At 39.0% G+C, this 23,077-nt stretch overlaps 1 protein-coding gene across 1 annotated transcript in view; it reads left to right on the top strand.

The window, feature by feature from the left end:
- LOC108335336 (histone-lysine N-methyltransferase EZ3) overlaps positions 1 to 23,077 on the top strand; it is a 36,368-nt gene that overhangs the window by 971 nt on the left and 12,320 nt on the right. The window contains exons 3-12 of the mRNA XM_017571336.2: positions 8,745 to 9,013; positions 9,199 to 9,360; positions 9,688 to 9,772; positions 9,901 to 10,062; positions 10,167 to 10,214; positions 10,298 to 10,366; positions 10,981 to 11,390; positions 11,728 to 11,875; positions 12,311 to 12,531; positions 12,980 to 13,111. Coding sequence (XP_017426825.2) covers positions 8,745 to 9,013; positions 9,199 to 9,360; positions 9,688 to 9,772; positions 9,901 to 10,062; positions 10,167 to 10,214; positions 10,298 to 10,366; positions 10,981 to 11,390; positions 11,728 to 11,875; positions 12,311 to 12,531; positions 12,980 to 13,111 — 1,706 coding nt within the window. The remainder of the gene's footprint in view (positions 1 to 8,744; positions 9,014 to 9,198; positions 9,361 to 9,687; positions 9,773 to 9,900; positions 10,063 to 10,166; positions 10,215 to 10,297; positions 10,367 to 10,980; positions 11,391 to 11,727; positions 11,876 to 12,310; positions 12,532 to 12,979; positions 13,112 to 23,077) is intronic.

Raw genomic sequence — 23,077 nt, forward strand, 5'->3', positions numbered from 1 at the left:
TTGTTGCGTAAAATAATTTTTGAAACAAGAAAAATTAGACCGAAAAGTCCTCTAACTTCACAATTGCATGACTTGATTGTTGAAAATGTTTTTTGTCCCTTTTATCATCGGCAATGTTATTAGTTAATTTTCTGGAATTAGTATCTAGCTCTTTTTGTTTTGTTTTGTGGGAAAGTAGACAATGCCTAAAGTTTAACAAGTGCAAATTAAAACATATTGCAATTTGCTCTTGAAATCTGTAGTATGACAATATATGTTTAGTGTAAGTCACATTTACAACAAAACGATTGATTTTTTGGAAATTGATGAACAAAAGCATCAGAGACAGGACACCCCAATAATGGTGCCACCTCAAGCTCTACCTATCATATGCAGCACATCTAGAATAAAATATAAAAGAAAATCACGCAGGGTCAAACCAAAACTCATGATCAAAATTACGCAAACCTGAAAACTGGCAGTCTTAAACAATTTCTAAAACAATTGTTTTAGTTAGGAACATGATCCCACCAACCAAAGTTAAGTGTATTATTCAATCCATGCTTAGCTAACTTATTTGCACAAGAATTTTCTTCCCTAAAAAGTGAAGATCATAGAAAAACAAATAGGTAAACATTTTCTCCAACTCCACACGAAGGCGCCAAAGGGCAATATTTTCCTCATGGAAAGCCTAGAGGACTAACTATGGGTCACATTCAAGCTCAAAATTATTCCAACCATCTCTTTCCGCATGCCCCAAAGCAAACATAACTGTTAAAATTTCAGCAGCAAGTGCAGAACCCACCCCAATGTAAGTTGAGAAGCCATCAAGGAAATTACTTATATTGTCTTGAAAAATACCACCATAGGACGGGTGCTCAAGATTACCACCAGAAACCTCATCACTGTTGCATTGCATGCAATCATCTGAAGGAGGAAACCGGTTAATTTCCAAAATTTTAGGAGCCGGAGGAGGACAATTAGGGATAAAAAAATTATAGAATTCTAAGATCATCCATAGAAACAACCCTGTACGCCCATAAAGAAGACCCTGAGGTAGCCATTTCCAACTAAGTATTCGCAAAAGCCTGACCAATTGATAATGCTTTATTGGCCAATCTCAGAGTTCCTCTTGTTGGTATCAAATATACTTTTATTGAAAATAAAAGCTTTCAGAAATACAACAATCACTCTTTTCTCTCACAGTGGTGCACACAATCATCACAACTCACAATAACTCAACACAATAAATAACATACAATCCCACTCTTTTCTTCTCTGGAATTTTACGCTACACACACCACACTCCTCTAGCTTTCTCCTTTTTTACACACTCACACACCTTTCTTTCTCTACTACACCTTTGCTTATTTCTTTCTCGGTGGGTGGTTTTTTCTTTGCACACCTTACTCTCTTTTATAACCAATAAAGAAATAAACTCTAAGAAACATGGTGCAGAGTTTCGGGAATTCGGCAGACAAAGGGAAGACACTTTCCCCAAAATCCTCAACTTTATAAAGTGGGGAACATTAGCTTCCTTATTCAGCAAGTGGGCCCTTTTAAAGTTTACCTAACAAAACTCCCCCGTAAACTTTAAATTGGTCTTCTTGCACTGTATTTCATTATCTCATTCCAATAAGCCTTTTGCAATTCTCTAGCAATGTGGTTGGTAGTGGCTTGGTGAATATGTCGGCGGCTTGAGCTCGGCTTTCAACATGTTCCAGTTTGACCTTTCCTTCTTTGACTTGTTCTCGGATGAAATGAAAACGGACGTCGATGTGCTTGCTCCTTCTGTGATTAACTGGGTTCTTTGCCAACTCGATTGCCGACTTGTTATCAACTCGGATCACAATCCCTTCATCTTGGATCACTCCCAAATGCTTTAATAGATTTAAAAGCCAGACTGCATGACACACGCTCCAAGAAGCCGCCACATACTCTGCCTCGCAGGTAGATAGAGTTACAATGGGTTGCTTCTTAGACAGCCAAGTAAAAGCTGTATTTCCAAGTAGGAATACGTAACCTGAAGTACTTTTCCGGTCATTAATATCACCACACCAATCACTGTCTGAGTAACCCACTAGTCGATAGTCATCTGATTTTGAATAGAAAAGACCAAGTGATAGGGTTCCTCGAATATATCTCAAAATTCTCTTCAGTGCCTTCCAATGTGTATAGTTTGGATCCTCCATGAATCTACTCATTATCCCAACACTCAACATTAAGTCGGGTCTCGTGCTTGTAAGGTACCTTAGACTTTCGATTAAACTTCGATATCTCCCAGAATCAGCTCGTTCTCCTCCATCGAACTTCAATAGTTTAGTGCCAGGTTCCATTGGAGTAGAAACCGGGTTGCAGTCCTCCATTTTAAACTTCTTTAAAATTTCAAGTGCGTACCTCTCTTGGGATATAAAAATCCCTTCCTCCGATTGCTTCACTTCCAGGCCAAGAAAATATTTCATCAAGCCTAAGTCTGTCATCTCGAACTCTTTTTCCATTGCCTCCTTAAACTCCTTAATTAGCTTCGTGTTGCTTCCGGTGAATATGAGGTCGTCAACATAGAGAGCAACCATCATCATATCCTTTTCTGATTTCTTTGTGTACAAGGCATGTTCGTACGGACATTGCTCATACCCGGTTTTCTTGAAGTACCCATCAATTCTCTCATTCCAGGCACGGGGAGCCTGCTTCAGTCCATAGAGGGCTTTTCTCAATCTCAACACTTTCTTCTCATCCCCTCTCTTCATGTACCCGAGTGGTTGCTCAACATACACCTCCTCTTTCAGTACGCCATTTAGAAATGCCGACTTCACATCCATCTGTTGAATTGGCCATTGGTTCTGAGCAGTTAACGAGATCAAGAGTCGGATTGACTCCATTCTCGTGACAGGAGCAAATACTTCATCATAGTCTATCCCCTCCTTTTGTCTATACCCCTTTACCACAAGTCGAGCCTTATAACGCTCAACCTCTCCCTCAACATTCATCTTCTTTTTGTACACCCATTTTACTCCAATGGGTCGAGCTCCTTCAGGAAGGTTAGTCAGTTCCCAAGTTTTGTTGCGTTCAATCGTTCCGATTTCCTCATCCATGGCTGTTCTCCACTTCTCATCTTGGACAGCTTTCTCAAAACTCAAGTCATCAGAGTCGGCCAGAAGACATACAACATGAACTTCATTTGTAGTGTCGTATATGTCTTGTAGACTTCTCATCCTAGGATGTTGTGGCTCGGTTTCTTCATCTGAGGACTCAGTGGTTGTTGTTGCTGAAGGTACAACAATCTCCGAGCTAGTTTCTTTTTCGACCAGGTTACTCCAACACCACTCCTTTGTTTCCTCCACGTGAACATCTCGGCTCACCACTACTTTGTTGTTAACAGGATCAAATAATTTATATGCTTTAGAATTTTTATCATACCCGATAAATATGTACTTCTTGCTCCGATCTTCTAATTTTGTCCTGTGCTGACTTGGTACTTGCCCATAGGCTATACTGCCGAACACCTTTAGATGAGAGACATTCGGCTTCACACCACTCCAAATCTCCTGAGGCGTCTTCTCACCCAACTTTGCATGTGGACATCTGTTTTGCACATAAACTGCGCATTGCACCGCTTCTGCCCAGAACTTCTTTGGCATATTCTTCCCTTTAAGCATGGTTCGAACCATATCAAGAATGGTCCGATTCTTCCTCTCAGCAACACCATTTTGTTGTGGGGAGTATGGAGCCGTCAAGAAACGCTTGATTCCATGTTCCTCGCAGTAGTTGTTGAACTTGGTAGAAATGAACTCACCTCCTCTGTCAGATCGGACTGTTTTGATGACTTTGCTTGTTTCTTTCTCTACCATCACTTTGAATTTCTTGAAAGTTTCAAACACTTCTGACTTCTCCTTCAGAAAGTGAACCCACGTCTTCCTTGAGAAATCATCAATGAAGGAAACAAAGTATCTCTTACCACTAAATGATTCTGGAGTTATTGGCCCACACAAATCGGTATGGATTAATTCAAGTTGCTCCTTTGCTCGGTATTCAGAGATCCGAGGGAACGAAGTCCTTGCTTGCTTTCCGATCACACATTCTTCACAGAACTTCTTTTCAAATTCCATTTTAGGCAGTCCGAGCACCATCTCCTTTTTCACCAACTCGGTCAACCCTCCAAAGTGAAGATGACCGAACCGCAAATGCCACTTCATGGCCTCATCCTCCATATCAAGTTGCATGTTTTTATCTTGAACTATTTTCAACTCAAGTTTGTACATGCGATTTTCCTTCATTTCTACTTGGGTGATGAGCCTCCCGAATTTATCCCTCAGTTGTAATTCTCGATCCTTTATCAAAACTGAGTGCCCCTTCTCCATTATCTGTCCCATGCTTAGTATGTTGCTTTTGAGATCAGGAATATAGTATACATCTCTGATCTCTCCGATTTGCCCATTTTTTTGTTCATACCAGATCGTTCCTCGACCTTTGACGGTTACTTTTGAAGCATCGCCGAAAGAAACAGATCCGGATTCCACCTTTGAAAGTACTTTGAATAAACTCTCGTCGCCACACATATGGTTACTTGCGCCGGTGTCCAAGTACCAAACCGAATTGTTTGAACAGTTTGGCACAAGCTCAACTTCTGGATTTTTTGACATCAATAAGATCCCAATTTCTTCATTGGTTTCCTCAGTAAGAAAATTTGTTTCCTTTTTCTTTTCAGCCTCACAATATTTTGCTATGTGGCCTGGCTTCCCACAATTATAGCAATTACCTGCGTAGTGGCCAATTTTGCCACATTTGAAGCATTCAATTCCTGACTTAGATCGACCTCCTCGACCTCTTCCTTGACCACGACCACACCAATTCTGTTGTCTGGTCTGGTTTGTGTCGGCTTCAAATTCACCTCTGCCACGTCCACCTTTGCCACGTCCGCCACGTCCTTGGCCACCTCTTCCTCTTCCTCTAGGATCTTGGCCCTGAGTGTTCCGAGTTCCTCTTAAGTCAAGTTGCACTTGTAGTGCTTGGTCAAGAGGTTCTTTCATTTTTCTTCTCCTTTGTTCATGGGCCTCAAGTGACCCAGTAAGCTCTTCAACTGATAGCGTTGAGAGGTCCTTCGATTCCTCGATAGCGCAAACTATGCTTTCGAAATCATCTGTTAGTGATCTCAAAATTTTCTCTACCACCCTGCTGGTTGGCAATTCCTCTCCATTTTTACATATTTGATTTGCCACTGCTTCCACCCGAGATATATACTCGGTTACTTTTTCTTTTTCCTTCATTCTCAAACTTTCAAACTCGCCTCTGAGAGTTTGAAGCCTGACTTGCTTGACTCGGTTGTCACCTTTGTATACTTTCTCCAGAATCTGCCATGCTTCTTTTGAAGATTTAGCATTTACTATCTTCTCAAAGCCAGATTCATCCACAGCTCGGTACAATATGTATAGAGCTGATTTATCCTTCACACGCGTTTTCTTCAACGCTGCAAGTTGGGCAACCGTCTGTGCTTCGTCATCTGTGGGTTCTTCATACCCACTCTCCACTACATCCCATACGTCTTGGGATCCCAAAAGAGCTCTCATTTGTACACTCCAATTGTCATAATTAACTTTCTTTGACAATTGGGGCAGAGACACACTGTTTGCAAAGTTTGCCATTTCTCACTCTTTTTTTTTTAACTCGAACACTCAGACTGTGAAAGCTCTGATACCAATTTGTTGGTATCAAATATACTTTTATTGAAAATAAAAGCTTTCAGAAATACAACAATCACTCTTTTCTCTCACAGTGGTGCACACAATCATCACAACTCACAATAACTCAACACAATAAATAACATACAATCCCACTCTTTTCTTCTCTGGAATTTTACGCTACACACACCACACTCCTCTAGCTTTCTCCTTTTTTACACACTCACACACCTTTCTTTCTCTACTACACCTTTGCTTATTTCTTTCTCGGTGGGTGGTTTTTTCTTTGCACACCTTACTCTCTTTTATAACCAATAAAGAAATAAACTCCAAGAAACATGGTGCAGAGTTTCGGGAATTCAGCAGACAAAGGGAAGACACTTTCCCCAAAATCCTCAACTTTACAAAGTGGGGAACATTAGCTTCCTTATTCAGCAAGTGGGCCCTTTTAAAGTTTACCTAACACCTCTTATACCAAGTTAACCATATGATATGAATCACTTTCAATAAGGTAACAACAACCAATTGATTATTACGTGAGGAATGAAGGAAGTTCAAGATAGTACCTATGGAAACAGACTCGCAGTTCCAGTGAAAATATCTTTAACTTCAAAAGTTATCTCCACGACACCACAGAGACTATGCAGAGGCCACAATACTTCCACTTTTACATGAATTTTCATCAATAGTCATTCTGTCATGCACAAGTCTCCAAAGAAGGAATGGCCTAGATAGAGGAATCGTTGGAGACCGAATCATTTTCTTACCAGAAAGATATACAACATCAGATTTTACATGAGATATAGCAGCTTTGAAAGTCCATATCCCATCCTTAGCAGGCCTCCAAATGACTTGATCTTGCTGCTCAAGTATCTGAAACCCGAAAGTTTATCTATCACATCCGATAATCTCTTTAAAACGTTTCCAGGAACTTGTAGCAAGTTGGAGCATGTGAAATCTTTTACAGTAGCAGATAGCTTACGGATGAGTATGTTGTTGACAATATCTTGAGGACTTTGCCTCCAAGGTTCGATCATATTGTGGTTGCCATTGAAGAAACGCGTGACTTTGAGACTATGGAGGTGGAAGAACGGCAACATTCACTAGAGGCTCATGAACATAGATTGAATGAGCGAAGACAGTACCAAGATCAAATCTTGCAAGTTAGATCTAGTTTCATAGAAAGGGAAAAAGGTCTAAAATATTTAACAAAAAAAAGCATAAGGAGGTTCAAGAACAGTAAGAGAAAAACTTCGATGACTCTGAAAACCGAAAGAGTCACAAGTCAAATCAAAATGGTGATCAAGAAAAGAGCTGGAAGTTTGACAAAAAGAAGGTTAGATGTTTTAATTGTCAAAAACTTGGGCATTTTGCCAAAGACTGTTGGAAGGGTGAAGGTGCAAAGAATAAACCCAAGAATCAAGCTAATATGGCACAAGACAACACATCTGATTCAGAGGCAGTGATGTTGATGGCAAGAACAAATGAAGATGAGCTAGAAGAGACGTCATGGTACCTTGATTCAGGGTGTTTGACGCATATGACTGGAAAAAGAGAATGTTTTGTCAAAATGAAGGAAGTTCTAAATGGAAAAATCAAGTTTGCAGATGATAGAACTTGACTGCAGAGGGTTTTGACAGAGTTGTACTTCGAGATGAAAATGGGAGAGAAGTTGTAATAGATGAAGTCTTATTTGTTCCAGGACTCAGAAGTGGAGGTTGTAGATGCTACTTTCTATCGAAGCATGGTAAAAAACCTAAGATACTTGTGTAACACAGGCCATATGTGAGTTACAGTGTTGGTCTTGTGAGCAAATACATGCAGAATCCAAGAACATCACACCTGAATGTTGTAAAATGCATTCTAAGGTACATACAAGGCACACACAACTATGGTATTCTTTTTCCACGAAGAAGAGAAGGTGTGGAAATGAGAATAAAATCCTATTCTGATGCAGACTGGTGTGGGGATAAGTGTGATAGGAAAAGCACAGGAGGTTATTTGTTCTTTCTTGGAAACTCACCAATATCATGGAGTTCAACCAAGGAACTTGTTGTGGCTTTAAGTTCTTGTGGAGCAGAGTACATAACAGCATGTGAGGCAACATGTCAATCTATATGGCTAAAGTCTGTGATGGAGGGATTGAAGATGAAATTGGTAGGAAATACAACTTTGTATTGACAAAAAATCTGCAATAGATCTAACTAAACACCCTGCTTCTCATGGAAGAAGTAAACATATTGAAACAAAATTCCATTATATCCGTGAGCAAGTGAAGAATGAAAGGAAGGAGCTGTGCCATTGCAAGTCGGAAATACAATTAGCTGATCTTCTAACCAAGGCTCTGAAGTTTGAAAGATTCAAGAGTCTCAGGAAACTTATTGGTGTTGTTGGAACAATCTAGTTTGTCTTAGGGAGGTGTATTAGAATGTTTTAGAATGTTACGTGTTGTTAAGCCAAACGAGTAAAGCTATTAATGACAGCTGCCCTACAATTCCTTTTCTATAGCTTTTGTTTTCAGTTTTATACTTTGTATATACTGGTTGACCCTTATATAAATAAGGGTGTTGCTCTGTTTTAAGTAATACAGAAAATACATGAACGTTACCTTTCTATCTTGTGCCAGAATCCTTTACAATCTCCTAACGCCCAACCTACATCATGAACTTCAGGTATGAATCTAGCCAAAGAAGGACATAGAGAACGAGACTTGTATTTATTTAATTGAGTTATGTGCTTAAAAAACCTAGCACGCATCAGCTGAACCCATTGAGAATCAGAGAACAGTCAATCATTAAGTTTCATTAATCTTCATTAACCTTTATTAATAGCATATACAGAGCACATAAAAGACTAATATGGAATGCAAGTCATCCAATCTTGCTAATGCAATAAAATTGTATAGTTGTCCAAGTTAATCAAATCAACCAATTATGAACGCAAATGTATGACCACATATATACACATATAAAGCCTGAGTAGGGGGGCTAAGGTCCTTGCCTGCCCCCTTTTAGTACACTCCTAATTGAGAATGACTTGTTTTGAATACTCTTAATTAGAATGAAATTAATTTGAGTTATGTTTGCACAGGAAAAGGTTCATAGACATTGGAGGAATCTTGAGCCTGTTTTTCCAACGACTAAGAGAGTATTATCAGGGAATGAGTATTTGCAGGTAGGGGAAAACGTCAATAAGCTGTCTTTGAGAATTGACAATCCTTTATGTAAATTCAATGGGTTCCCTGAAGCTACACTAGAGGAGGATCAATTCAATGATGTGGACATATCAGCAGCAGAAAGTACTAGGATTCCAAACGAGGAAAAACTACCAACATATACGGCTTGGGTATATGTGGCCAGGTGTGTTTGACTTTGAGGTTTCATAAACTAATCTTCTGTCCAGATAGATGTCCAATACGATTTTTGTCATTGGAAAAAATTACGCACTTCTTGATTTATATTTTCTTTTAAATTAGAAAACATTATTGATAAATTCGTTTGCAGATTGTATTTTTTGATTTTTCAAAATTTTCATCACTGAACAGAAATGAGAAAATGGCTAAAGATCAATCGGTTATTGGAAAATACCAGATGTACTATGACAAAGATAGAGGTGAAATGATGATATGCAGTGATAATGAGGAAGAGATACCAAATACCCAGAATGTTGAACATGAATTCACTGAGGCTGAAGACCAAATTCTGAGGTAAATTAAGATGTGGACTTTCATGTAGTAGTTCTAGTTGTTTATGAAGAAAAAGGGAATTACAACAAGAGCTGAAGATCCTTATTGAAATTTTTGTTGTGGGTCATATATAAATTCTTAATTTACATATTTGTTTGCTGAACAAAATAGGGGACCTATTGTGGTTTTCCTTCCGCAAGTAATAGGAAATAAGATCTTTATCATCATCACACAACATATCTAAATTGAATACCAAATTTTATACTTATTGGGTATCATTTTTCTACTCTATTCAAATGTTTGAAGCTTCTCTATTCTGGAATTACTATCTCGACTCTTGAATATTAGGATGACACTCGAGGAATATGGGTCTACTAAGGAGGTATTGGGTATCATTGAAGAGATTTTTGAGACTGACGATTCACAAATTCAGGTAATCTAGAGTAACTTAAGGACGTGAATATATATTTGATGCTCATTAATCATATTTAATTATTCATGGATATTTTGAACTATCATCTTTATGTTTTGGAGATTTTTTTTCTTCATTAAAATGTGCAGGAGAGGTATGAAAAACTAAAGGAAAAGAGTATGGAGAGTCTGGATCAACATTCTAAAGATTGTCATTGTAAAGGATGTCAGAAACATTTTGGAGTATGTTTAAAGAAAGATCTGGGTGGGACTTTAGAAACTTTTGATAAAATCTTCTGTCGTCGATGTTTGGTACATACTAAAACATTATCTTAAGATTCTTGTCATTCCCATTATGTTTACTATGATATTAAATATTTTGTATCTATCTATGCTTTTACAATTTTCTTGGGCAGATCTTTGACTGTGCTATCCATGGCACTGATCAACCTTTAATATATCTTGTAAGTAGAAATGTTTTATGTTCTTTTTAATTTAATGTGTTCCCAATTCCATCAATAAATTAATTTGATGATTTACTTCCCAGAGCGAAAAACATGTCTGCTCTGAACCTGAAGTTGGTAGGAAACCATGCAGTGATCAATGTTACCTTCTGGTATTCTTCTTCTTGTTCTTGGTTGTTCTATTAACTTGTGCAATGATACTATTTTTATTAAAATTAGCAATATTGAATTAATAAGGGTTAGTAAACATTAATGAAACCTAACAAGAATTAATAATTGTTATTTAGTAAATGTGACTTCCAATAAACATATTATAAATATATGTATTTATATATTGTCATTATTATATAATTTGAGGACTTTCGATTATTATCATTGTCAGATACTTTTATTTTTATGTGTAAAGGCAACAAATATTTTTGCAGTAGTATTATTTGTCGAAATTTTATTTATCATATGTCAGATATTTAAATATTATAAAGCAAAACAAAAACATCCCTTCCTAAATAGATTTCTGGATGCGTCCTTAATAAAAAGTAATTTGTTAACTTGTATTGACATAAATTCGTCGATAATAAATGTTTTCCATCCATTTAAGAAAATTAAATGTACAGATATACTTGCAAAAGCACCACTTCATCTACTTTCGTTACATGTTTGATGAAAAAACAATGTAAAAGGCTTTGAATTGATCTCCCTTTCATTTTCTCTTGGTTAAAGGATGTCAGGATTTCGTTTAATAAATTTAGCTCATTGATCTTTTCAGGATAAAGGGATTACACCAATGGAAGAGGACACGACATTGCCTCCTAATGAGCCTCAGAGTTCTTGTGAGCTGAAGAGAACCTCAGATGATATAATTATCGATATTGGCAATCATTACAGTGAACTAAATTTGGATGCTAGTGACAATGAAAATCACACAACATCTAGTGCATCTTTGGAAAGTCTTGGTGAACATGCTTCAAAGAAATTACCAGTTTCTGGTAGCTTTGACCATGGTGAGCGGGACAAAGGAGTTATGAATGGACAAGAAGATCTTACAAAGGAGATAGAATTTAATGAGATGCCCATTTCCAAGGACGTGCAAACTGATAAGATGATAATTGACTCAGATTGGAGACCTCTAGAGAGAGATTTATATTTGAAGGGAGTAGAAATGTTTGGAAAAAATAGGTATGGAGCTTTCTCACTCTTAAAAAACACTTGGATCGTGTTCAATAATTAGGTTATTATTATTCTTCTTCTGAAAAATTTGTATTGGGTTGAGAAGTGGCAGAACCAAATTATGCTTATACTGTGTGTATGATGTGGATGTGTTGCTTTATATTTGTTATGTGTTTTGTTGTTATCCTGAAGCCAGTTAATCCTAAAATCATGGACAAGGAGACATTTTATAAACATAATCATGGACAATGATACATTTTATACACATGTTTTCCTTAATATCTTTAACAAATTATTATTGTTTTTTGTTTGTTTTTGCTTATGCTGTGCTTCCCACGCTTTGCAGTTGCCTCATAGCCGCTACTTTTTTTCATGGCTTGAAGACTTGCTTGCAAGTAGCAAGCTATATGTTTTCTGGTGGAGAGTCAATGATCCATGGATCCACAACAAATTCAATCGTGGATAGAAATGAAAATATCAATGCAGAGTTCACAGTGAGAGTTATTACAAGCATTTGTTTCCCTGTTTTATTTGTTTTCTTCTATTGACATAATTTTTCTAGAGATGTGGGGGTTGTTTGATGATGATGGAAAATTTATTCTTCCACCAATATTGTGTAAAATAATTATAATACAATTTATTGAGTAAACAAATTTGAATAGGGAACATTAATATATCTTGAAATGTCTTGCACTTGCTCAAATAGTATCAACTTTAGTAGTTGATAATTTTATAATTATTATTATTATTTAGGGGCTTTGGTATTTTGTGCTTCCTAATAGGGGAGGGTATTTTCTTGTATCACACTTGTCTAACTGAACTTCATAGATCAATTCAAAGGAAAACATAATCGCTGAATGTTCAGTTTTTTGTACTTCGAACATAATTTTCGCAATGTTTTTTACTTTAAATTTGGGTTAATTTGCTAGGACCTAGAAATGTCATCAAGATCAAGATCACAACGGAAAAAGGGAAAACCTAGGAAGTTCAACTATACTCGAAAGTCTGCCGGTCTGCCCCCTAGATGGAGAAAAATTGCTTATGGGCAAAACATGTACAATAAGCAATATACTCCTTGTGGATGTCATGGAATGTGTGGAAAGGAATGCTCTTGTCTTCTTAATGGAACTTGCTGTGAAAAATATTGTGGGTATGTGAATTTTCATTTAGTTATGTCCTAATCCTTCTTTCTATTAAAGAAATAGATCAACAATTGCACCATATTTTAAATTTCTCATCACCATGTGTTGCCCAATTTAAATTACGTAGTTATAACAATCTTTATGGGGTATCTAATTTGAATATTCAATTGCAACAAGGATATTTTGTATTTGTCATGGTCATGTGTTGGCCTTTCTGAAGTACTTTGTTAACAATCTTTTTGGGGTATTTAATTTAAAGATTCATGTCCAACAAGAGTGATCTACATGATTATTTTATATGTTTTTTCCCAAGTACTTTAACTCAAAAGGAAAGAAACAAGATTTTTCTTGGAGTGCTACAAGAGACAGGTGGACAGAAAGCTTTTAAAAAAATCCATGCTTAGCAAAGCATGAAAATGCGTTCTCAACATAAGGTTTTCTTGCTTCTATTTTTAGGTGTTCAAAGATATGCACAAATCGATTCAGAGGATGTCATTGTACCAAGAGTCAATGCAGAAGTCGATTATGTCCGTGCTTTGCAGCCAATCGTGAATGTGACCCAGATGTCTGTCGAAATTGTTGGGTTAGGTAATGTCATTATTTTTTTATCTCTAACTTCATTTTACTTAGCTCTCTTAATATATTTCCTTCATTGTACATCAGGTTGTTGAGAAAGACATAACTAAGGCAAATAGTTTGATCCTAATAATAATTAGGTAGCATATGTTAATTCAAGAAGATGAATCATATTTGGGGTTATATTTTGGGTTGAACATAGTGAAAACTATGATATTTGTATCTCTTTGAATATACATATAGAGTTATCTATTTATAATAGAAGAAATATGAACTAGGTTCAAAATACAAATAAGAAATAATAACAAACAAACTAAAGATAAAAGATAAAGATAATATATTTAACACTTCCCTCAAGCTAGTGCATACAAATTGTATGTATCAAGCTTCTTAGTAATATAATCCCTTAGTGAAAATATCTCTTTTTGCATAGTTTACCAAATAGTTAATGATTTGCGACATCAACATAAAAGACAAAATACCAATAGAGAAGATTCTCTTGAGTAACAAATCTGGGAGGTTGCTCCATGTAAATCTCTTGCAAATCGCAGGTAAGGAATGCATTGTTGACATTCAATGGATAAAGAGGTCATTATTGAAGAGCCACCACGTGTTAGGTTCTTTTATGCAGAGAACCGTAACAGATGACTCTCCTCTCTCACAACACTCAAACAGTAGCAAAGAAATGAATATATACGTATTTCATTAATTCTGTAAAGTGTGTAAAACAGAATTACAAGTCAATGTCCCAAGGAAGCCTCCCTTCCTCCACTGGAAAAGTCCAGTCTATTCCCAAAAGTAAAATATCTGATGAACCTCTCACCACTTATTATGTTATTATTTATACTCCCCTTTCCCTCTAACAGACATTCCCTCTTAATTTTCCTTCCCGCCTTTATTTCTCCTTACATACACTTTTACTCCCCTATCAATACCCCTCTCCATCTCAGCAACCTTGTCCTCAAGGTTGAAATTCGGAAACTGTTGCTTGATGTACAACTCCTCTTCCCAGGTTGCTCCTTTTACTCCACCCTCTTGCCATTGGATCAAAACTTGGGATACCTCCTCTCCTTATTGATTTTTGTCTCGCCTTTGTAATACCTTAAAGGTCTATATAATGGACCTTGCACCTGTAATTCCTCTGGCAATTCCCCTTCCACCTTATTCTTCCCCACAGCTTTCTTCAATTGTGACACATGAAAAATCGGGTGTATTTTGGCTGTCACTAGCAACTGTAATTTAAAAGCCACTGGACCCACTTGTTTCTCAACCAAGAAGGGTCTGTAGTATCGAGCAAATAGCTTGGGATGTAGTCTAGTTGGCATTGACACTTGCCTATGAGGTCTTATCTTAAGGAAGACCCAATCTCCTTCTTTCACACTGGACTCCTTCCTCTTTCTATTCGCATATTGCTCTATCCGTTCTTGTGCTCTAGTCAGGTGATGTTACAATTGCTTAAGAGCTTCATCCTGCGTCTGTAAGTCCTGTGTCACCGCTTCTACCAATGTTTCTCCTGGAATAAATCTGTTTAATGCTGGCGGGGTCTACCATAAACCGTTTCAAAAGGAGTGCATTTTGTTGCTCCCTGGTAACTGGTATTATACCAGTATTCAGCCCATGGTAACACGGTGTTCCAAGCCTTAGGTTGTTCTGAACAGAAACACCGTAAATAGGTCTCCAATATCCTATTCAATACCTCAGTTTGTCTGTCCGTTTCTGGGTGATATGTGGTGCACATTCTTAATTTGGTGCCTTGAATTCTGAAAAGCTCCTTCCAAAATGTACTAATAAAAAGAGGATCCCGGTCGCTAACAATTGATACTGGTATCCCGTGTAGGCGCACCACTTCTCTTACGAAAATTTCTGCAATTACCTTTGCTATATAAGGATGCTTTGTGGGAATAAAGTGCCCATATTTGCTCAACCTATCCACCACCACCATTATCGTTTCAAACCCTTGAGATTTTGGCAATTTAACCACAAAATCCATGCTTACTTCTTCCCAGATTGCCCTGGGGATAGGCAAAGGCATTAAAAGTCCCTAGGGAGATGATGTCATATATTTGTGTTGTTGACAGACTAAACAAGAAGCTACATAGTCTGTCACCCTCTTCTTCATACCCTTCCAATGAAAAGCCTGGGCAAGTCTTCTATACATTCTGTATACCCCCAAGTGTCCCCCTATAGTAGAATCATGGAATTCTGCTAAAATCTTGGGTATCCATTCAGACTTTTCTGAAAGCACGAGCCTTCCCTTAAAGTGTAACCTCTCGTTCTCCATGGTGTAAGCAGGATGGGAATCAGGATCATTCTCTATCTCTTCCATTATTTTTTTCAGCCCTTCGTCCTTCTCCACTTCCTCTATTAACTCTTGAAAATCAGGCCAATATGGCCTGGATATCACTTGTAACGTCTTATCCCCTTCTCCCCCATCTTCACCTTTCCTAGACAATCCATCAACCACCCTGTTTGAAGCTCCCGTCCTATAATATATATCAAACTCATATCCCGTGAGTTTAGCTAGCCAGTTTTGCTGGTTTTGAGTTGTTATGCGCTGTTCCAACAAATGCTTCAAGCTTTTCTGGTCTGTAAAAACACTGAAGCGCCTTCCCACAGATATGGACGCCAGTGTTGAATGGCCAACACAAGGGCCATCAACTCCTTCTCATACAGTGACTTGCCCAATGAACATTCTGACAACGCCTTGCTGTAATAAGCTATGGGTTTCTTGTTTTCCGACAATACAACCCCTATTCCCTTCCCGGAAGCATCACATTCCACTTGAAACGCCATTGAAAAATTAGGCAGAGCTAGTACAGGAGCAGTGGTGACTGCCTTCTTCAGTGCTTGCATGGCTGCCTCCCCCATCACCGTCCACTCAAACTTCCCCTTCTTCAATAGATCTGTGAGAGGTCTCGCGATCTTCCCATAATCCTTTACAAACCTTCTATAATAACCGGTGAGTCCCAAGAAACCTCTCAGTTCTTTGATACATCTGGGTGTCAGCCAATCAGTCACCGCTAACACCTTCTCGCCATCCATCTTCCACCCCTTGCTTCGATATCATATGGCCCAAATAACGAATCAGCCTCCTGCCGAACTCGCACTTCTTCTTGTTTGCAAACAGCTTGTGCTGCTTCAGCACCTCCATCACCTGTCTGAGGCGATTTTCATGAGCTTCCCACGATTTGCTGTACACTAGGATGTCGTCAAAGAAGACCAGCACGCTCTTCCTCAAGAAGGGTCTCAACAATGAATTCATCATATCCTGGAAGGCGACAAGAGTGTTTGTGAGGCCGAATGGCATTACGAGGAATTCGTAATGTCTGACATGAGTCCAAAACGCTGTTTTTGGGACGTCTTCTTCCTTCATCCGTATTTGGTGGTACCTTGCTTTAAGGTCCAACTTGGAAAAATAATCTGCTCCATGAAGCTCATCCAGTAGCTCTTCAATCACTGGTATGGGGTATTTGTTTGGGACAGTAACTATGTTTAGAGCTCTATAATTAATATAGAAACGCCAGCTCCCATCTTTTTTTTTTAACTAAAATAACTGGGCTAGAATATGGGTTGTTACTGGGCCTAATAATGCCCAAGCCCATCATCTCCTGCATCTGTCTCTCTATTTCAGCTTTCATCAAGTGAGGATATCTATAGGGCCTCACATTCACGGGTTGGGTGCCCTCTTTGAGGGTTATGTGATGATTGACCCGCCTGACAGGAGGAAGTCCCTGCACTTCCTGGAACACCACCTCGAACTCCTCCAAGATCTCCACACCACCGCCAGTGTCTCTATCTCGATTTCCTTCTACAGCATTTTAGGGGTAATTATTTTTCTCATTAATGTGTTGTCCCCCCTTATCACCACCTTAGCATCCGTCGGCCCATATTTCAATGTCATCTTCTTCTAATCCACCTTTATCTCTCCCAATTTCGCCAACCACTCAACTCCCAACACTACATCCACTCCACCTAACTCAAAATATAAAAATTCTCTCGAATCTCCGCTCCCTCCAGTGTCACAAACAGCCCCCTACAACACCCTTGTGTCACCTTTCTGATGAGGCCCAATTTAACTTGTTAGTCGTTGCTAGGACTCGGGTTCAATCCCCAAATCCCCGGCAACGGCGCCAAAAACTTGATGAAGCCCAATTTAACTTGTTAGCCGTTGCTAGGACTCGGGTTCAATCCCCAAATCCTTGGCAACGACACTAAAAACTTGTTAGCTCAAAAAATACTTGTTGGGCTCGATTTCGGCAAGTGCACCGAATCGTTCAAGTAATAAACCGGTAAGACCGGGTATCGTTTTCCCAAGAGACTCGTAATACTAGAGAATTGTGCGATTAACAACTCATATAGACTCAAGAACATAACATCAATTTACAGAACAAGTGCAGAAATATAAATTCATACATAATTACAAGGTTGGACTTTGGTATTGAAGGCACTTGGAAATGGAAAAGACAAGAAATGGTATGAAATGACATTGTTAAGATTAGTTTTCACCAATGCACTCTTGTGTATAACCAATTTTATCTCCTCTCTATCAATTTACTAAAGTCAATCCACTAAAACACTCTAGCCCTAATTCCTTAGGTGAAAGAGCCTAGGTTTTCCTTATCAAACCCCAATTCCTTGGCAATCTAACAAGCAAAACCCGCATTAAAGAGCTGGGATCTAAGACAACATGCGAATCATCTTCCATTCCTAGAATCAATGACCCACAAGGACTCCTATTTCAGTTCAAGATTTCATCTTACGTTCCCATAATCCATGAAACCCCAAAATCAAGCCATGAACGTTCCCATTACATGCAAGCTTTAAGATTGGAAACAAGAATACTAGCAATTGATAGAAAAGGCATATATATAATCAAATCATTCAACAATTACACAAGAATTCGAAGGCTACAAATAATCCCAACAAGATGGGTTTGGTTCTCCATTTCCATGGAGAACCCTAAAGCTTACAACATGGAAGATGGAAGAAGAAGGAGAACCCAAGAGGAAGAAGGGAGTGTTCCCACGAACCCTAGCAGCCCTCCAAGCTCTCCTCTCAGTGAAATCGCGCCTCCAAATGACCAAAGACCCTTAACCCTTCGCGTTTCTGGGTTAAATAAGCTGTCTGCCACATCAGTAAAAGTCGCGCCCGGGCGCCCTCTGTCAGTCGCGCCCGAGCGTGAAACTCTCTGGAAAAATTCAAGTCTGGCGAAAAGTCGCGCCCGGGCGCCCCATTTCTCACGCCCGGGCGTGAAACTCTCTGGACACTGAAAGTGGACGAACGTCCACTTCTGCTGGACGAACGTCCTCCTGCATGGACGAGCGTCCTCTTGCATGGACGAGCGTCCTCTCGTTTCTTCTGCATGGACGAGCGTCCTGGACGAACGTCCTCTGCCTGGCTGGACGAGCGTCCACTTCTGCCTGGCTGGACGAGCGTCTGCTTCTTGGACGAGCGCCTGCTGCCTCTGGACGAGCGTCCCCCTCTCTTGGACGAGCGCCCTTCTGGGACGAGCGTCCTCGGACGAGCGTCCTCCTGGACGAACGTCCGCTCTCTTGGACGAGCGCCCGCCTGGCTGGACAAGCGTCCTCTGCCTGGGACGAGCGTCCTCTCCCTCTCGCATTTGGACGAGCGTCCGCTCTGCATGGAGGACGAGCGTCCGCTTGTTTCTGGACGAACGTCCACTTCTCTTTTGGACGAACGTTCTGAATCTTGGACGAACGTCCTGATTGTGCGAGTGTCCTGCATGTGTGGCGAGCGTTTCTCCGTGCTAACTTCTTGGTCCAGTTCTATACATGGTTGGAGAGTCTTCCAAGCTCATTTTTAGCTACAAAATAAGGGATTATTGATGAAAGTACATTAAAGTAGCCAAAAACACAAATATATAGAAAACAAGACAAAACAAGAGGATTAAGCAAGTTATAAGTTACAAAGGAGTTGATTTTGCTACTAAAATGATGCTTAAAATATGGTAAAATTTAGCATTATCAAATACCCCCAAACTTACAACTTTGCTTGTCCTCAAGCAAAAGTACTTCTCCTAGCAAACAATTCAATCACAATGGTCTAACAACTCAAGCATAGTTTCAATCAAATAAACAATATCAATCATGCTTGCTCAACTTATAAATCACATTCAAGAGACAATATAGTCTTAGCAAGCTAAACTTCAATCATGGTGCTCACAAATTCAAAATCACATGACAGATGCAAATGATAGATCAACAAACATGGCAAGTTGTTTTCAATGAGTGCATGGAACCAATCCTCACCAAAGAAAGTGTTTCACTCAAGCACAATGGTGTATAAGGATGTGTGTCTAACTCTCAAATATCACAATGTTACACAAATCAACTTTGCCTTTCATTTCAACAATTTCAAACACATTTACAAGCAAGTTACATCACAAGGACTTTGATTGGCTTGTATTGTGGCTGGGCTAAGAAGACAAATTGGTTTTTCTGGACAACAAAGCACCTTGAGATAAGAGACCAAACAATTTAATTCATGATATAGCATAGTATCTCTTTTTCTCCAAAATTGAATAAACTACTCTCAACTTATTTCCCAACTCTTTTTCATTGAATTCATGTTTTTGTTTTTCTTCTTCTTCTTTCTTCTTTTTCTTTCTTTTTAACTCAACTTATTGTTTTCTCAATGCTCCCTTTTTTACAAGAAGAACTCCCCCAAACTTAAACCATTCTCCTCATTCAAACATATATGTTCATCTCTACTCAAGGTAAGGAGGTTAATGATTTTTCAATAGGCTTAAGGTTTCGGGAATGAGAAAGTTTTCTTTAAGGTTCAAAGGTTATACATTGGCTTTTAGGCTCAAAATGTAGAAGAGGTGGAAGAACAAGATGGCCTTGATCATTTGTAACATGCAAGTAACTAGTTCAAATAGAGAAACTTAGGCAAAATCAACTGTGATTCCAAAGTAATAACATTCAGCAATAAACTCTGAGGCACAACATCTCACAGGTTCACTCAAGGTTCCAAAATTTGATAAACATCATGCCAAGAATATTGATCACAATTAAAACCAAGCATCTATCTAAACAGATACAAGCAACCATAATCTCTGTTCAACAGGCTCAACCACATAATCCCAATCAGATTTTCAAAACAATTCTTATGGATAAAGAGCAAGCACAACATATTTGTATTCAATTCAAGCATAACAGATGATTCACTCAAATCACCATACCAATTGCACAAGAACTATCCACAAGGCAAGTAAAAAAAGAAATCCAAATCACAAATACTGAAAGCAAATAAAACTGGAAATTAAAACTGAAAAACCGATTTAGATGGACTCTTTGCAACTCCAGCAGTGTAGGACACTAGCTTCACTTTCATCTGCAACATCTTCCTCCAACAGTAGCTTATACTCCGCAACTGCTCCACCTCCCCCATCAGTAGGGGCCTGGCCCCCAGGCCATGCTACACGAGCAGCAAAATCTTCAAGTCATATAATGCTCTGCTCACGCCTGCCTCAAAGGTTGACCAATGGTGGTTTTCTCTTTAATTCCTAAGGAAGATCTTATCATGTAACAAGAAAGCTCAAAGCAAAATTAGTATCCTATAGTCAACAACTGAATAGAAAGATCCATAAAACACACTAAAAGAAAAATGCACAAGAAAGCAAAGAAACAAGACAAAGAAATCCAAAACAGACAAAGATAAAAAGTACAAGAACAAAGAGGGAAGTCTTAAAATTAAGCTTCCCAAAGGTACAACAACACAAAAAGGGGTAGCAACACATCAAAAGGAGTGTGTGAAAGAGTGCAAAAGAATGGGAAACTCATCATAAATCAAGAAAAACAAAAGTGCAGAACCAGAATTTTTGGTGCTAGGCGGCCCTGGTGCAGCTCGCGCTCGAGCGCCCCTCAGCAGGGGGCGCTTGGGCGCCACTCGGTCAGTTTGTGCAGGATGGCCCTCGTGCAGGTCACGCCCGGGCGCCCCTCAGCAGGGGGCGCTTGGGCGCCATATCAGTTTTCTGCATAATGCAGATTTCTGCGAAATTGGCCACTCACCATGTGATTTTTGGTTCTAGACCTTCATTCAATGCACTCACACACCAAACAAGCTAAAACTAACCTAATACACTTATACAAACCACAAAAACAACATCAAAACTCAAAAATCACAACAATGCAAAACTACACAAACATGCAAAACATAAGCTACTAATGCAAATAACACAAAAATCACACAAAAACAAGTAAAATAGGTAATAAAACTGGGTTGCCTCCCAAAAGCGCTTGTTTAACGTCATTAGCTTGACGGATTACTCAATGAAGTGCAAATGTTGATGTTGGTGTGCTCCTTCCACCAACTCTTCTTAAACCATTTTCTAGCCACCAAATCAACTCTCATAGCTTGAATTCTTCATTTTTGCCCTTCCACTACCTTGACATCTTCAAACACTCAATCCTCTTGATCAAATTTTGCTTGCTAGGCTTGAGTTCTTTGTCTCTCATCCAAGGGTGGTGGTGACTAGTCTTTCTCTTTTCCTTCTCCCTTTCTTCATCTTACTTAGCACTTGGAGCATCTTCAATGAAGGGAGAATTTTGGGCAGCTTGTAGTGCTCAACATAGTTGTCTCCTTGTGTCCTATAATTCCTTCAAACTCAGGGTCTTCATGATGCTTTTGAGGCTGCAGTCCTCCTTATGTGAACATCCCCTGCATACACTTAGACACAACTAGGCTAAAGCCACAAATTAGCCCAAACAAAACTGAAAATCTATTTACAACAAAAGAGTTAGTTCTATATACAAAATCAAGTCTCCATAAGTTAGAAACCTCACAAAAGTCTAGTATTGACACGAGTCCCCGGCAGCGGCGCCAAAAACTTGATGACCAATTATTTGATAGCCGTTGCTGGGACTCGGGTTCAGCCCCCAAATCCCCGGCAACGGCGCCAAAAACTTGATGAAGCCCAATTTAACTTGTTAGCCGTTGCTAGGACTCGGGTTCAATCCCCAAATCCTTGGCAACGGCACTAAAAACTTGTTAACTCAAAAAATACTTGTTGGGCTCGATTTCGGCAAGTGCACCGAATCGTTCAAGTAATAAACCGGTAAGACCGGGTATCGTTTTCCCAAGAGACTCGTAATACTAGAGAATTGTGCGATTAACAACTCATATAGACTCAATAACATAACATCAATATACAGAACAAGTGCAGGAATGTAAATTCATACATAATTACAAGGTTGGACTTTGGTATTGAAGACACTTGGAAATGGAAAAGACTAGAAATGGAATGAAGTGACATTGCTAAGGTTAGTTTTCACCAATGCACTCTTGTGTATAACCAATTTTATCTCCTCTCTATCAATTTACTAAAGTCAATCCACTAAAACACTCTAGCCCTAATTCCTTAGGTGAAAGAGCTTAGGTTTTCCTTATCAAACCCCAATTCCTTGGCAATCTAACAAGCAAAACCCGCATTAAAGAGCTGGGATCTAAGACAACATGTGAATCATCTTCCATTCCTAGAATCAATGACCCACAAGGACTCTTATTTCAGTTCAAGATTTCATCTTACGTTCCCATAATCCATGAAACCCCAAAATCAAGTCATGAACGTTCCCATTACATGCAAGCTTTAAGATCGGAAACAAGAATACTAGCAATTGATAGAAAAGGCATATATATAATCAAATCATTCAACAATTACACAAGAATTCGAAGGCTACAAATAATCCCAACAAGATGGGTTTGGTTCTCCATTTCCATGGAGAACCCTAAAGCTTACAACATGGAAGATGGAAGAAGAAGGAGAACCCAAGAGGAAGAAGGGAGTGTTCCCACGAACCCTAGCAGCCCTCCAAGCTCTCCTCTCAGTGAAATCGCGCCTCCAAATGACCAAAGACCTTTAACCCTTCGCGTTTCTGGGTTAAATAAGCTGTCTGCCACATCAGTAAAAGTCGCGCCCGGGCGCCCCATTTTCTCACGCCCGGGCGTGAAACTCTC

The sequence above is a fragment of the Vigna angularis genome, chromosome 10 (assembly GCF_016808095.1).
Source record: "Vigna angularis cultivar LongXiaoDou No.4 chromosome 10, ASM1680809v1, whole genome shotgun sequence".
Lineage (NCBI taxonomy): Eukaryota > Viridiplantae > Streptophyta > Magnoliopsida > Fabales > Fabaceae > Vigna > Vigna angularis.